Source organism: Suricata suricatta, chromosome 9 (genome assembly GCF_006229205.1).
Source record: "Suricata suricatta isolate VVHF042 chromosome 9, meerkat_22Aug2017_6uvM2_HiC, whole genome shotgun sequence".
In the NCBI taxonomy this organism is placed as follows: Eukaryota; Metazoa; Chordata; class Mammalia; order Carnivora; family Herpestidae; genus Suricata; species Suricata suricatta.
In genome coordinates this window covers 139,318,463-139,332,640 of record NC_043708.1, presented here as the reverse complement: position 1 = coordinate 139,332,640, position 14,178 = coordinate 139,318,463, and the positions used below count along the sequence as shown (strand labels likewise).

Here is a 14,178-nt window from a genome sequence, read left to right as displayed (position 1 = left end):
GCTCTTAGGGGTCAGGCTGAGGACGGTGGGGCTTGGCTGGCCTGCTCTGGCTTGGGTCCCAGGGTCCACGGCCTCAGTGGGACCAGCCCAGCTCGCTGGAGCCTCCCAACAGCCACGGAGAACCAGGATGCCTGTCCCCAAGCACCTGAGCGCCCCTGTGGCCGGGGAGCCAAAGGGAGCTGGGGCACTGCTGGGTTCTGGATAAACACCGTCAAGGTCAGCCCTTTCCAGGGAGGGGCAGTGGCCCTGGGGACCGACAGAGCTCTCGACAGGGTCGCCCAGCCTCAGATGAGGTCGGATCCGAGCTCAGACCCATCCCAGGTTGGCCGTGAGGGCTGAACCACCCTGGGCCTCCCCAGAGAGACACGGCGGAGCAGAGGCCAGAGGGGCCCCTGCACAGTGCAGGGCGCACGTACCGGGCCCAGGGCCCACTGGGATGGGGCCGGGAGCACAGGCTGGGCACACCCAGAACGGGGCCCGACCAAGCAGGACCACCTGGGGCTTCTCAGAGTCTGGAGAGCTCGACCAGAATGTTATGACGGGGCCTCACGTCACACGGGACAGGGCCCGCGTCACACCTGCCACCACAGGGCCTCATGTGACACCGGACGGGACTCACGTCACACCTACCACGATGGGGCCTCACGTGACATGGGATGGGGCCTGCGTCACACCTGCCACCACAGGGCCTCACGTGACACAGGACGGGACCCGAGTCACACCTACCACGACGGGGCCTCACGTGACATGGGACAGGACCCGCATCACACCTGCCACCACAGGGCCTCACGTGACACAGGATGGGACCCGAGTCACACCTGCCACGAGGATGTGACCACGTGGTCACCTGGGAGGCTCCCTCTGCAGAACAGCAGCGTTGTTCTGGAATCAGCGGTGGGGACACCCCAGAGCTCTCCAGGGCCATGCAGGGCCACGTGTGGGGCCTCCCCGGGACACTGCGGGGAGCAGGACTCACTATATGTCAGCAAGGATACGGGATAAGCCCAGACACAAAGCTGGGGCCTCTTCTGGGAGCCCGTGCTAACCGGATGTTAACAAGCCCATGAGCGTGGCTGGAGCAGACCCGAGGTGCCGCAGAGGTGGGCCCCCCCCCCCCCGGGCCACACCTGACCTTGTTACGGAGCAGGCTTGGTGAGCAACCCCAGGAGCGCCCAGGGCCGCAAGGAAGGGCCCAGAAGTCCCCCTGGGCCTCCACATCCAGGACAGACTTGGAGTGAGAAGTGGGCACCCTGACTTGAGGGTCGGGACCCTGTGATGGAGCCAGAGACACTCTGAGCCTCAAAGCCAGATGGCTGCGACCGTTCCGGATTCCTCCAGGGGCCTCAGCTGCCGGCCGGCGCCCCCACCTCTGGGTCTCAGCCATGGTGGGACACTGGGCTCTGAGGTCTGGCTGTGGCCCCCGCGTCTCCTGGTGACTGTAAGTTCACTCAAGGCTGACAACCACGCGCCGGTCTAGGCCTTCGCCGGGGGCCTCAGCAGGTCAGGAGGGACTGATCCAGAAAACACACCCGTCACTACCGAGTTCCCAGGAGGGCTCAGACCTCACCGCGGGGCTTGTGCCAGGTGCAGAATCACAGCTGGGTCCTTCCTTCTCTTGGCTGGAGGGAACATTCTAGAAACACACCTGTGTCTCCCGTGGGCTGGAAGGACTGCTCAGGACTGGGGCTTCACCAGGGCCGGGGTTTGTGCCTGCCCCAGGATCCCCCTGCTCCCCCCTGCACGGCCTGACCACCGGACGGCTCCCGCTGCCTGATGGCCGCCGGGGCTGGATCTGGTCCCCCTGCTGCCCAGGCACCGGGTTCCTCAGTCCTCAGGTCTGGGTCATAACCTTCTCCATCCAGGGCAGCTCTGCAGACATGAGCCCCTGGCAGCTGGGGAGGTGGCCAGAGGGCCCCTGCCTCCCACTTTCTCAACCACCGGCGGGACCCCGGGCGCTGGGCCCCCTGGCGGGCAGGGAGACCACACCCCACGCTGCCCTGGACCCAGGGGCTCCTGCAGGACAGACCCCCAGTGCCCAGACCACGGGAGTCCTGGGCCAAGCCGGACGGAGGGTCGCCCCCAGACGGCGGGGTGGGCGGGGCTCAGAGCTGGGGGACACTGCCCCGGACACGGGAGTCACGAGAGCACGCGGAGAATGAAGGTCTCCTGCCTCCCTCTGCACGGGCGCTTTCTCATTCACGAATCCCGCCCACGTGTGTTCGGTCCCCACGGTGGCCTGCACACTAGTCACCTCACGGCTCTCGATGACAAACGCAAGGGCCTTCAGAAGGCCTGCCGCTCCTCCGACTCAGAGCTTACCTCCCTCCCTCACGCTCATCCTGCTCGGCCTGCTTCGCCCCCAGCAAAGCCCTTAGCAGCTTGCACGGCGAGGACTTTTTTTTTTAAGTTTATTTATGTTTGAGAGAGAGAGAGAGAGAGAGAGAGAAGGGCAGAGAGAGAATCCCAAGCAGATTCTGAATCATTGCAGAGCCTGACTCGGAACTTGAACTCGCGGCCCATGAGATCACGACTTGAGCTGATACCAAGAGTCGGACACTTAGCTGACTGAGCCGCCCGGGCGCCCCTGTGGGGACTGTGGTGCTGTTCCCAGGAGGGCGGAGAGCCTCGCCTGGCCCCTCCCGAGACCCGCTGAGGCAGGACTCAGGGGCGGAGGGACCGGGCAGGGGGACGTGCTGTTCTCCCAGTGCTGGGAACCCCCGAGGGGGCAATGCCCGGGCAGAAGCACTTCCCCCGCGGCCCGCCCCTTGGCCTCCGGGAGGCCAGCCCTGGGTCCCCGGTGTCGCAGCAGTGACAGGGAGAGGCAGCTGACCAGCCGCGCGCGTGGTGAGCGCCTAGAGGCAGAGAGAAGACGCAGAAGGAAACCGGGGTGGCAGAAAAGCGGGGGCGGGGCCTGTGCGGCTCGGGGCTGGGTGGGGACGAGGTTCCCAGCCCGTGGCCCCCCGCACAGGTTTTCTCCCCGGCTCCGTGAGTCACCAGCTCAGCGATTCCAAGAAGTCCTTCTTTTGGCTCCGGCTGCTTGGAATGGGCTCCTGTTCCTTTCGGCTCAACGATTCCGGACCAGGAAATGCCCCGGGAGCTCGGCACTGTTTGCTGAGGGGGTGGCTAAACACATCTGTCACACATCTGTCACGACGACACAGGAGCCGACTTATTAAGTGATCAATAGCAAAGCCACAAAGCAGGTGACCTTGACTTTGCTCCTCAGGCTGGGGTGAGGGGCTGGCTGCAAGGGGTGGGCTGCTGGCTTTTCGTGACGAGAGGCTAGGATTCCTCAGGGACACCTCGAGACCTGCTCCCACCGCGAAGGCCCTGAGCAGCCCAGCGATGACGGATCTTTCCAGGGACTGATTTCGCCATGAAAGCCTTTCGTTTTCAGGGTCTGGAAGATCTGTCAGATCGCTTCTCTTCCACATAATGGGAGGGCACCTCACACCTCACAGGGGTGTTTAAAATAGATAATGTGAGAGTTCCTGGTTCATAAAAGTGCTCAGTAATGCATTTTGAACCAACCAAATTCTTTGCGAGTCTAAGCGATGGGTCTAATCAAACTGCCGGTTGGCCAGCTCCCAGGAAACACACATGCGTGTGCATTTGCGAGTGTGTAAACCCCCCGGAGTCTGTGACTGTGACCTTATTTGAAAATAAGGTCTTTGCTGGGGCGCCTGGGTGGCTCAGTCAGTTAGGTGTCCCACTTTGGCTCAGCTCATGATCTCAAGGTTTATGGATTCAAGCCCCAAGTCGGGCTCTGTGCTGACCGCTCACAGCTGCCTCGGATTCTGTGTCTCCCCCCCTCTCTCTGCCCCTCCCCTGCTTGTGCTTGGTCTCTCTCTCAAAAGTAAGTAAACATTCAAAAAAGTGAAAAAAGACAGCAAGGTCCTGGCGAACACACTCCAGTTCAGACGCCGTGCTGGGCTCGGAGACGACACCCTGGTCAAGAGAGGGACATCTGGGGGCGCCTGGGGGGCCCAGCGGGCTAAGCTTCCTACCCCAGCTGAGTCCTGATCTCACAGCTCGTGAGTTCGAGCCCCGCGTCAGGCTCCGCGCTGACACCTGGTGCGGACACGGGGGAGAAGGCCAGGTCAAGAGGCGGGCAGAGGCCGGGCAGAGGCCGGAGAGACGCGTCTACGGGCCCGGAGCGCCGGGGGCTCCCAGAAACCACCGGGAACTGGAAGAGGTGAGGGAAGTTCTTCCCTGGGACTTCGGAGGGGGCACAGCCCCTACCACAGACCGCGGGCCTCCGGAGCCACGAGAGCACACGACTGCCCACCGCGACCCCAAACCCCCGCGTGGGCGCGCGCACGAGGCCTGAACGCTCCCCAACCGAGCAGCTGCGGTTGCGTGAGGTCGAGGGTCACGGCCAGCAGGCCGCGCGGCGCCCTGTGCAAACCTCAGCTCGATCTCCTCTCACCCCTCATATCCGACTGGCCGTCAAGTGTTCCACTCAGGAGTCTCCGGAGTCCATGCCGTCCCCCCTCCCGGGCCACAGCCTGCTTCAAGCCTTCACGTCCTGCCACCCGGATCACGGAACTACCCCCGTGCTCCCCCTGTGCCTGGTCTCTATCCTGCTTGGCCAGAGCCCAGTCCCACCCCAGCCCTGCCTCCTCCAGCTCAGCAACGGAGGCCCGGGTCCCGGTCAGCACTGCCGTCTGGGCCCCAATGGGTCCTGGCTCCTCCCTCCCGCTCCTCCTTGGGGCTGTGCTCCAGCTGGCCCGGGACCTCGGCCCGACCTCTCAGCTGGATGCTGCCTTTCCCAGTCCTGGGGGGACAGCCGGAGACCCCAAGTGCTCTTGTGTGCATGCATGTGGGAGAGCGAGGGCACGCCAGCCTCCATCCCCGTCCCCCTAGTAAGGGCCAGCCCTCCTGGCTCCCCTTGGGTCCCCCGGACACCCAGGTCCCTTCCACACCTCTCACCGCTCTGTTCCCGGCCCCTGCAGGGAGAGGTCCCATCCCACCTGGGCCAGGCCACCGGCATGTCCTGTGCCCTCCCCAGGATGCTTCTGTGGGACAGGGCACACTCTCCAATGCTGGCCACTCCGGCCCCAGCCCCACAGCCCTGGCCCGGGATACCCGGCCCCACAGCCTCCACCCGGGACACCCGGCCCCACAGCCCCCACCTGGGACCCCTGGCCCGGGCCCCACAGCCCCGTGCCTGCCCCACGACTGAGCTTCATAAGGGACAATATTTCCCAAGTGGGCAGGCTCGCTGGTGGTGCTCCCACATCCCTCCTCCTGGGGCCCCACCTCAGCTGATACAGCTCCCCACAGGGTCTGGACTCCCCGTCACAGCCCTGCCCTGCTCCCAGTGGCCTCGTTCCCGGCCCCCCCCCCGTCCCCCCCGGCTCTGCCCTGGAGTCCTCTGGCTGGCATCCCCCCAGGGCCGGCTTACTGCACCAGGGCTCTGTCTGGTCCCAGCCTGCACGTCTGTCTCGGGCCCCATCCTGCTTTTGCCTCTGGTGGGGCCTGAGCCGTGTGCCCCCACGGCCCGCCCCCCAGCCTGAACTGAGGCTGCTGCCCAGGACACCTCGCCGCTCGCTGCCGGCCCGGCCTGGATGGGGGTCGAGCAGCTGCTGAGTCAGCCCCTCCCCAGACTCTCTTCTCACAGTCAGCCTTGCGGTAGGCAGCTCTCGGCCCCGGGTCTGGGACCCTGTCAGCCCAGCCTCCACGCCTCTGCTGCCGAGTGGTTTCTGTCTGAAGCTACCTCCGCCCGAGGAGCCACGGCCACGGAGATCCTGCATGGCTGGCCCTGCACGAGCATCTTCCAGTCCATCACTGCCCGCCACCCGGCCCTGCCACCAGCCAGCCGTCTGGGTGATTGCTGAATGCAGGAATGGGCACCAGCCTCGGCCAGGAACCCGGCTGGAGACTGCTGGGGGGGAGGCCCAGCTCTGTGGTGGGGCACACAGGCCCCTGTGGCCTCCATGCCCTGTCCCCTGGGTCCTCTCCTGCTGGCGCTGTCCTGCTGTCCCCAGGCTGGTGGGGTGACCTGGCTGGGCTCCCACAGGCCCCAGGCTCCACTCTGCACCGACGCTGGCCACCCTGTGCTGTCACCGTTTACCGACTGGGCCCCCCGCGCCGGATGGCGAGCTCCTCCCCGGAAGGTCCTCCCTCGGTCCCGCCTCCTCCCGGCCCGGGCAGCACTGGCAACTCTGCGGAACAGAGCACCTCTTCTGCTTCTAGAATCCGCTTTCTCGTTACTTCAGGGGAAACCACGTGCCCACGTGCTTCTCCTGATGCCTGCCCAAGGACGACAGCTCCTGAGCACAAGGAAAAGGGGAGGCCTGCCCCGGACCCGGCTCGGCCCGGTCCCGCCATCAAGCCCGCCGTGAGGACGCCTGGCCTCCCCCGCTGCTGGGAGTGTGAGTGTGAGTGTGAACTGTGTCGCAGACGGCTTTGGCTGTGTGTGGGCATATGGCCTGCAGGGCACGGTGGCTTAGCGACTTGGCGGGGACACCAGAGGCCGTGCGTGCCCGCTGCCGCGGCCGCCTGAGTTGCCTCGTCCACCGAGCTGAGGCCAGAGCGGGTCACTGCTGGGGAGCTTCGAGGCCCCTCCCTTCCCTGGCTGGGTGACTGTGGAGACAGGTGTCGGCACAGATCTCCACCAGCCTGGGCCCCTGGGGGTCACGCCGCCCACCCCACCGGACAGGAGAGGGACTGACCAGAGACACACGTGCCCTGTGCTCGTGCAGATTACGTGGTCACCGCAGCTGAGCGCAGCCCGTCCTGCCTGGTGACGGCCAGGAGGCCACTGCCACGCCCAGGCGGGGGGAAGCGGCAGCCTGGATGAGAGCTGGGGGACACAGATGTAAGTGGGCGGGGCCGAGGGGCGCAGGGGGTGAGGCGGGGGGCCAGGCGCCAGCGGGGGCAGATCAGGCTCCCTGGGTATCGCTCTCCCCCGTCTGGGGACGTGCTTGCTGAGACCCTCTCAGAAGTGCCCAGATCATCTGCGTGGAGAATCACCACCCGTCTTAATATGCAGCCTCAAGCCCGCCAGAGACCCCAGGCCCCGGTCACGGCTCCGCTGAGCACCGGGTGGCTCGGACACGCGGGGCCCGACCCGTAACAGCCACGGGTACCCACGAGACCCGCTGGGCTGTGCTAGTGCTTTTCAGACAGCAGCTGGTTTAACCCTCGGAGCAGGGGCCCCAGGGGGGCTCCCTCACGGCCTCGCCCTCGGAGGTGAGCAAACTGAGGCTCAGGGAGCCTGGCGACCCCCGAGCCACGAGGTGGCAGAACCAGCAAGCACGCGGTCCTCGTGGCTTGAAGCGTGTGCGGTCCACCGAGCGCTGCCTCCTGCCTGGGCCGGCGGCTCGTCCTCAGTGAGCCGGCTGACGGCGGCGCCTGGCGTCTGAGGGGCTGGTGCTCCTCTCCGGGGAGGGGCGTCCGCCCCCCCCCCCCCCGCACGCAGGCGTCTGGGCCCCTCCCGGGCCCACGTGTCCCTAGTGCCCCTGCACACACATCAGGGGGCGAGTCCTGTTCTTGGCTGTGTTCACACAAGCACCGGCTGCGGCTCCCACGGGTTCCGGGGAGACTGGACCGTGGGACGCGGATGCCTGTCTTGGTCTTGACGCTCATGGGATTCGAATCGCAAGGCTCCCACCCAGGCAGAAACAGAAGCTGGTTCACAGAAGTCACCGGAGTGACAGTGACATATTTTCACTTGCTGTTAATTCTTCTTCTTGGCAGAGACTGTTAACTCCACCCCCACCCCCAGCCCCAGCCTTCCCGCTGTTCGTGGCGGAGGGCTCAGGCCGAGGCGGGCAGGTGGGCGTGGGGCCCCGCTGCACACACTCTCTGTAATCCGGAGCGAGTCCCGGACATGTCGGGGTCTCAGGTCCGTCGTCCCGAGCATGGGTCAGCGGTGGCTGCTGGGAGGACTCGGGCAGCGCAGCGCGTGGGACAGCACCGTGGTGCCCGGCACGCACAGCAGGTGCTCAGCGAACTGCGTCCCCTGCTCTTCTGTGCTCGCTGCTCTGGTGTCCTGAAGCGCTTGGCTACGAGGTCACACACGTCCAAGTCCACGTTCACACCACGCGAGAGCTCAGGCCCCAGAGCACTGCCTTTTGTGGAAGATCAAACTTCCTGAAGCCATTAGTAAATATAACACTTCATGAGGACCCCTAATACAGACTGGGTTGAAAGTGGGGCTGCTCCCACTGCCGTGGGCTGTGGCCCCGGCCCCACTGCCCTGACGGTGGCCCCCAGAGGGTGCCTGCAGAGGTCCCAGGGCTCCTTGGATGCCAGGGAAGCCGTAGGTTAGGGGCCAAGGAGGGGCCTGCGTGTCACAGTCACCAGGAGGGCAGGAGGCTTGAGTCCGACCTCTGCTCCTGGGCCTCGGCAGATGCCCCGGGCTCCCGGCCCTCCTTCCACGGGGGCGCAGTGACAGAGCCTGCTTGGCAGTGTCCTGACTGAGCCGTGGGTGTGGGTCAGCCCTCACAGTGCTGGGTCCAGGCCGGGTCCAGCCAAGTCCTCTGAGCGCCCACTTCAAGCAGTCCAGCCCGTCAGCACCTACCCTGCTCACCAGGCGGCCTCTGTCTCAGTGAGAAGTAGCCCCCCCACACTTGGGGTCACCCACCTGGGGTCACAGCGTGGCAGCCGGGGAAGGAGAGCCCCCAGCACAAGGCTGTAACTGGGAGTGAGCCCGGGGAGCTCACCGTGAGCTCTTCGAAGACCAGTGTCAAGCTCTACTTTCCTCTGCAGCTGCAGGACTGAGCACGGGTCTGGTGCCTCGAATGTTTGCTGCCCAGATCGATGGCAGTGACTTCTGGTGCAGCCGTGTGGCCTCTGGTCCGGCCGCAACGCCCCGCCGTCGCCGAGCAGACAGGCAGAGGCCCGGTGTCTCCTTATGGCAATTAGGGTATAATCACAGAGCCTCTTCAACCTCATTTCGGCTCTACAGACATTTGGGGGGTGAGACGGGCACAGTTAGCCCGCACGGGTGCCTGTGGGGTGGGGGGCCGCTGCCCTTCTGTAGGTGTCGGTGTCCGCGGTCTGAGCCCCTGTTCTGTCTCGGGGGTCTGCTGCCGGCACAGCCTCATCCCCTCCATCCAGGTTTGCGGTGTTTTGATTGGCCGATGGCTGAATGTGCTAGAGCAGCGGGAGGGCGAGCTCTGCGGTGCCCGGGTGTGTGCGGGGGGAGCCCGGGGAGTCCCCGCCCGGCCCCCGCTTGCTGGCGGCAACCCCCGCCGGCGTCCTCCTCTGTAAAGTGGGCACACTCACAGCCTCAGGACCGTTGTTGGTGTGAACGCTCCAGGTCAACCAGTAACAGGTCCTGTGAGTGAGGACCGGGAATGGGGGTCCGCCTCATCTCCAGGGGGAGCCACCTGCTGGGGGGCGATCGGTGTCCCCGCCTCTGGAGCTGCACCCACGGTAGCGCTGAGGTTCCTATGGGAGGAATCTGCGTCCCTTCTGTGTCCTTCCTGCTCCAAGTGAATCAGGAAGAGCCTGGGGTCCACGGCTGGACCCCGTGCGGTTGGGGTGGGGTGAGGGGGCGCTGGGGTTAGATGGTCAAGGCTGGAAGATTTATTTCGGGGGGCTCAGCATGAGGGTGGGGCACTCAATGTGAAAGCAGGGCTCAAACACCAAGGGTCGGCCTGTGGGGAAGCTGACCCAAAGTCGAAGTGTGGGGCCCCTGGGCTGGGAGGCGAGGAAGCCGGCACTGGGAGCAGGGCCCAGGAGCGGCCTGGTGGCTGCCGGCGACCGCGGGAGCACGGCTGTGCCGGTCCACCTTCATGAGGCGTGAGGTCCCAGGTCTGCTCCGGGACACTGGGGCTGCACCAGGTGCAGAAGCAGCCAGAGGCATCACAGCGTCACTTGAGGCCGTGCCTGGCGTCACCTGAGGCTGTGCTTGGTGCTGGGGTCAGGGCTCCCAGAGCACCTGCGTACCTCCTGTTGGAGAATCCGCACATGCATGTGCCTGTATTTAGGGGCTGGGGGCCGTGACCATCCGGCTTCCTAGGCCTGTGACACCACGACAGGGCCCAGACTAGGTGTGACGCATGGAATTAACATGAGATGCACCAAGTTCAGCCCAACAGGCACTCCCTCCGTGCCTGCTATGCGCCCCGTCCCTGCCTCTTTCCTGCCTTGGCAGGAGGAGGCTGGCTGCCTGGGCTTGGACATGAGGGCATCCTGCTAACGCTGCGTCTTCACCAGACACTGGCCGGTCCAGTCAGCCCGCCGGCGTCTCTGAGGCCTCCCGAACAGGGCGCCCGCCACACGCCCGGCCAGTGCTGAGTCCAGGCTTCCCGTGGGCCCAAATGCCAGGCAGGCCCCATGACAGGATGGCTAGGGGCCAGGCTCTCAGGCCGGGGCCCCGTGAGTGCCATGGGGTGCCCAACCCAATGAGAGGTATGGGATGGCCGCTGAGACTACCAGTTTCACTCTAGATCTAGAGGCAAACACGCACAGGCCAGCGAAGCATGACGTGCTTTTCCACGTCAGCCAGACTCCTGCTCAGGAGTGGGACATGGACACAAGCGCGTGAGACAGAGCACACACCCCGACGACACCTGCGCCCGGGTTGGGCAGCCCCGCACCATCGCCTATGAACCTTCCCGCGCCACGAGCCTGCTCTCGCGAATGCGTCTGGGGGCCCCGACCGAGGAGGAGTTCTGGGGGGACGGCCCCTTGGTTTTGTACTTCGGTCCCTTCCAAAATCTACCGCTAGCATGACTTAACACCTGGGCCAAGCCTGATTTGGGATCAATACAGGATCTCCTTTTCTGGAATTCTGACCCCAGATGAATTCTAGGACTGATTCTACCCCTGACTCACTCTGGGGGGCAGGAGACTCCCCTCTCTGGTCCTCTATTTGGCTACATGTGAACTGGGAAGGACGGGCTGTCTGAGCTTCCTTCCAGCTTTCACATTTCCTGTCTGGCCTTTGTCCCCTGCCCAGGAGGGAGAAGGGAGACCCAGTTACGATTTATTTAGATCCAGCTAAAATGTGTGGTGAGCATGCTTTCATACACGTTATTTGCCTGTCTGTGTTCTAGAAACCTCAGGAAAGTGGGTGTTATTATCTCCATTGCCTAGATTACCAAACAGGCTTAGAGAAGCTGAGTGTGTTCACCGAGGTCACACTGACTGTATGTAGGTGGTGGCGCTGAGGTTCAGTCTCAGGCCGCCTCTGGCTTCCGAGGGCTGAGACCAGACGCCTGAGCCTCAGCCACTCCACTTCCCGCCTCGCCCCTGTCGGCGCTCGGCTCTGGCCTCTGCTGTGGGGGGCGCAGGTGGGCTCCAGCTGGGCCTGGGGCCCTAGGCTACTGACAGGTGCCGGTGGACTTGGGCTGGCAAGGGTTGGCGATGTTCTGGAAGGCCAGCGAGGGCAGCTCAGCAAGGGCTGAGAGCTGCGGCCGTGGCCCCGCCTGGGTCTGACTCTCCCAGGCCAGTCCTCTAGGCCCCGTTTGGGCTTGGAGCCCGGCCAGCTGCCTGCTCTCTGCTCCGCCAACGGGGAGCCTCTCCCTGCCGTGTGGCCTGCCATCCCCAGCGAGTGCCCTCAAATATTCCTCTCCACATGGCCCCGGAGAGCACCCTACGGCGGGGCCCAGGGCCGGGAAGGAAGGGGCCGACTGCGGAGGCGGGGGCAGACCCACCCACCTCCGCCCAGCGGGCAACTCCGAGCAAGCAAGGCTTTTCTGTCCCCCCATTGGGCCAATTCCATCACTGCTCATCTGCACGCAGCAGTGGCTCTGAGACCTCAGTGCTCTTTTCTGAACCTGAGCCCTGAGAGGGACAGGTAAATTTCTCCCTGCGGGCCCCAGCGTCCCCCTCCAGACAAAAACGAGCTGGCCGGAGCCCCCACATCTCAGGTCCCTTGGCGGATGGCATTTTAGGATCCACTATCTTTGACTTTCCCTTCCCAGCGGCACGGAAAGCAGCAGACGCCTCTGGAGAGCGCAGCAAGCTTAAAAATTGCTCTCGCTCTCGGTCGCTCCTCCCTCCCTCCACGCCAGAGGCGCACCCCCACCCCGCCCAGGCCCCCGGGCAAATCCAGGCCCGGCCCTTAGCTCTGCAGCTCGGGGAGACGGGAGGGCAGCGCGACTGCGGCGGTGGCGGAGGGGGAGGGGGAGGGGGAGGGGGGGAGGAGGAGGGAAGCAGCGCGGGCCTGTCCCGCGGCCTCCGCAGCAGCCCTGGCCCTGGTCTCCGCGCGCCAGAGTGGTCCCTGGGACACCTCGGTCCGGTGCTCCGGCCTGGGGCCCGCCGGGAGCTCAGCACGCTCGGTGGCACCGAACCGACCCCTGCGGCCCCGCACCCCCCAACTCGGCGGAGCTAGTGCGGACCCGTCTTCACTCTCGGCGGCCGTGGAGCAGGGGACCCCGGCGTTTCGACGCCGCCGTCTCGCCCTCCCCGGGCCCGGGGCAGACAGTCGGGGCTGTCTGGGGCCGCGGGGGCCGCGGGACGGGCGTGGGGGTGGGGAGCACCATTTCTGCCAGGACGTGGGTCCTCGTTCGTCGTCCATCTCTGGTCCTCCGGAACCCCGTCTCCTCCCGCACCCCGCGGCCCCCAGCCCTCCGCGTCTCGGCCCGTGTCCCCGCCTTCCACGGAGCTCTCGGGTGAAGGGCAGCCGCAGCCCGCACCTGCTCCCGGCCCGCAGTCCCTGCTCCCTCTGCCCGCCGCGGGGTCGCCCACCCGCTGGGGCCAAGCCCGGAGCGGAGGGACCGAAGTTCGGGCGCCGAAGGCCGGGGGTGCGGAGGGCCGCGGCCGGGGCGCGCGGAGGTCAGACGCGGCGGCGGCCTCACCTGCTTCTCCAGCGGCTCCTTGGCCGAGAGCGCGGGCTTGGGGGACGGCGCGCGGTCGCAGACGCAGCCCTCCAGCAGGTAGAGCCCCGAGGGCCGCGAGCTCGAGTCGCTCTCGAAGTAGAAGAGCAGGTTCTGCAGCAGCGCGAACCACTTGGTTTGCCATTTTGTGTTGTCCGAACTCCGCTTGCTCAGGTAGCCCTTGCGCGTGCCGTCCTTGCGCGCCAGCAGCCCCAGGGACGCGACGTGGCCATCGTTCAGCCGGATCCCCTTCTGCATGGTGCTCGGAGGCCAGCGAGACCCCACGCGCTTACATCTTCTCCGCGCGGCACCCCGCAGCCCCCCGTCCGTGCGCGCCGCGCGCCGCCTCGCTCGCCCGCTCGCTCCTGGTCGCTCTCCCCTCCCCCCGAATATCTACACTCCTGGAGCCGGCGCCGAGCCGCGGCTTCTGGAAGAGAGGCGCACCGTTCCCCGCCGGAAGCTCTCCTCTGCTCCGCGGCGCCCCCGGGCCCCAGAGAGGCCGCCCGACCCTCCCCCGGCGCCGGGCGAACTGAGGGGCTGGCGAGCTGCGCACGGGCAGGGGCAGGCGGAGTCATGTGACGCCGATCCCTCGAAGAGCCCGTGTGAGCAGCGCGGACAGGGCCACGCACGCAGCCCGCCGAGGCGCAGAGCGGCGCGCAGGCTGCACCTTGGCGCCACCTCCCCCTCCCCGGGCGCACACACGCGCGCACACACGCACACGCACCGGTCCTGCCCCCTCCCCGCGGCTCCCCTGCTCCCCTTCGGGCGCTAAAACCCAAATCAGATCAATTTTCGTTTAACCCCATGGAACCCCGGAGGCTCGAGGTCCCGGGCGTTTTCGTCTTTGCGGCCCCACGCGGCGCACTGTAGACCCGGGGTCAAGTCCCAGTTGTCATTTGCTCTTCCAGACGCTCCCTCCCGGTACTTTATTTTTTTCTAATGCGAGGTGGATGGAGGAGGGTGGTTGGCAAAATAGCTCCGAAGGAGCTTTCGGTCCTGATCTTTGCGTAATCGGCCGGGTCACATTGATTTCGGCGTCCAGCCGCACTGCCGGGGGCTTCCCCAGCGACCCGAGGACAGCGCCGCGGGTGAGGTGGGGGAGGGGCTAGGTGAGCGCTCCCTTTATTTTGTTTTATTTTGAGCGTTGCCATAATTCCCGGCGCCACCCCCGCCCCCCTGCGCCCCAAGGCCCAGCTGGCGAGCCGCTGCCGGGAGTTTTCTGCAAATACCCCCCAAAGCCTAAAGGCGGGCTTCAAACGCAGGCGCCGGGGACCATGGGAGCCTTCAAATAGCTGCGCTGGCGCAATGATACCTTAATGATAGATTTTCCGTTCTTATTTTTAGCTCCCATTCGCCTACACAGTTACACGGCATTTATCCGAGAACGTCACCGCGCCCG

The 14,178-nt window shown here is 65.7% G+C and overlaps 1 protein-coding gene across 1 annotated transcript in view; it reads right to left on the bottom strand.

Annotated features, from left to right (window-relative positions):
- Positions 1–13,410, bottom strand: part of RASGRF1 (Ras protein specific guanine nucleotide releasing factor 1) — a 77,607-nt gene extending 64,197 nt beyond the window's left edge. The window contains exon 1 of the mRNA XM_029952322.1: positions 12,762–13,410. Within this exon, the coding sequence (XP_029808182.1) occupies positions 12,762–13,037 (276 nt within the window). The 5' untranslated portion in view covers positions 13,038–13,410. The remainder of the gene's footprint in view (positions 1–12,761) is intronic.
- Positions 13,411–14,178: the final 768 nt, after the last annotated feature.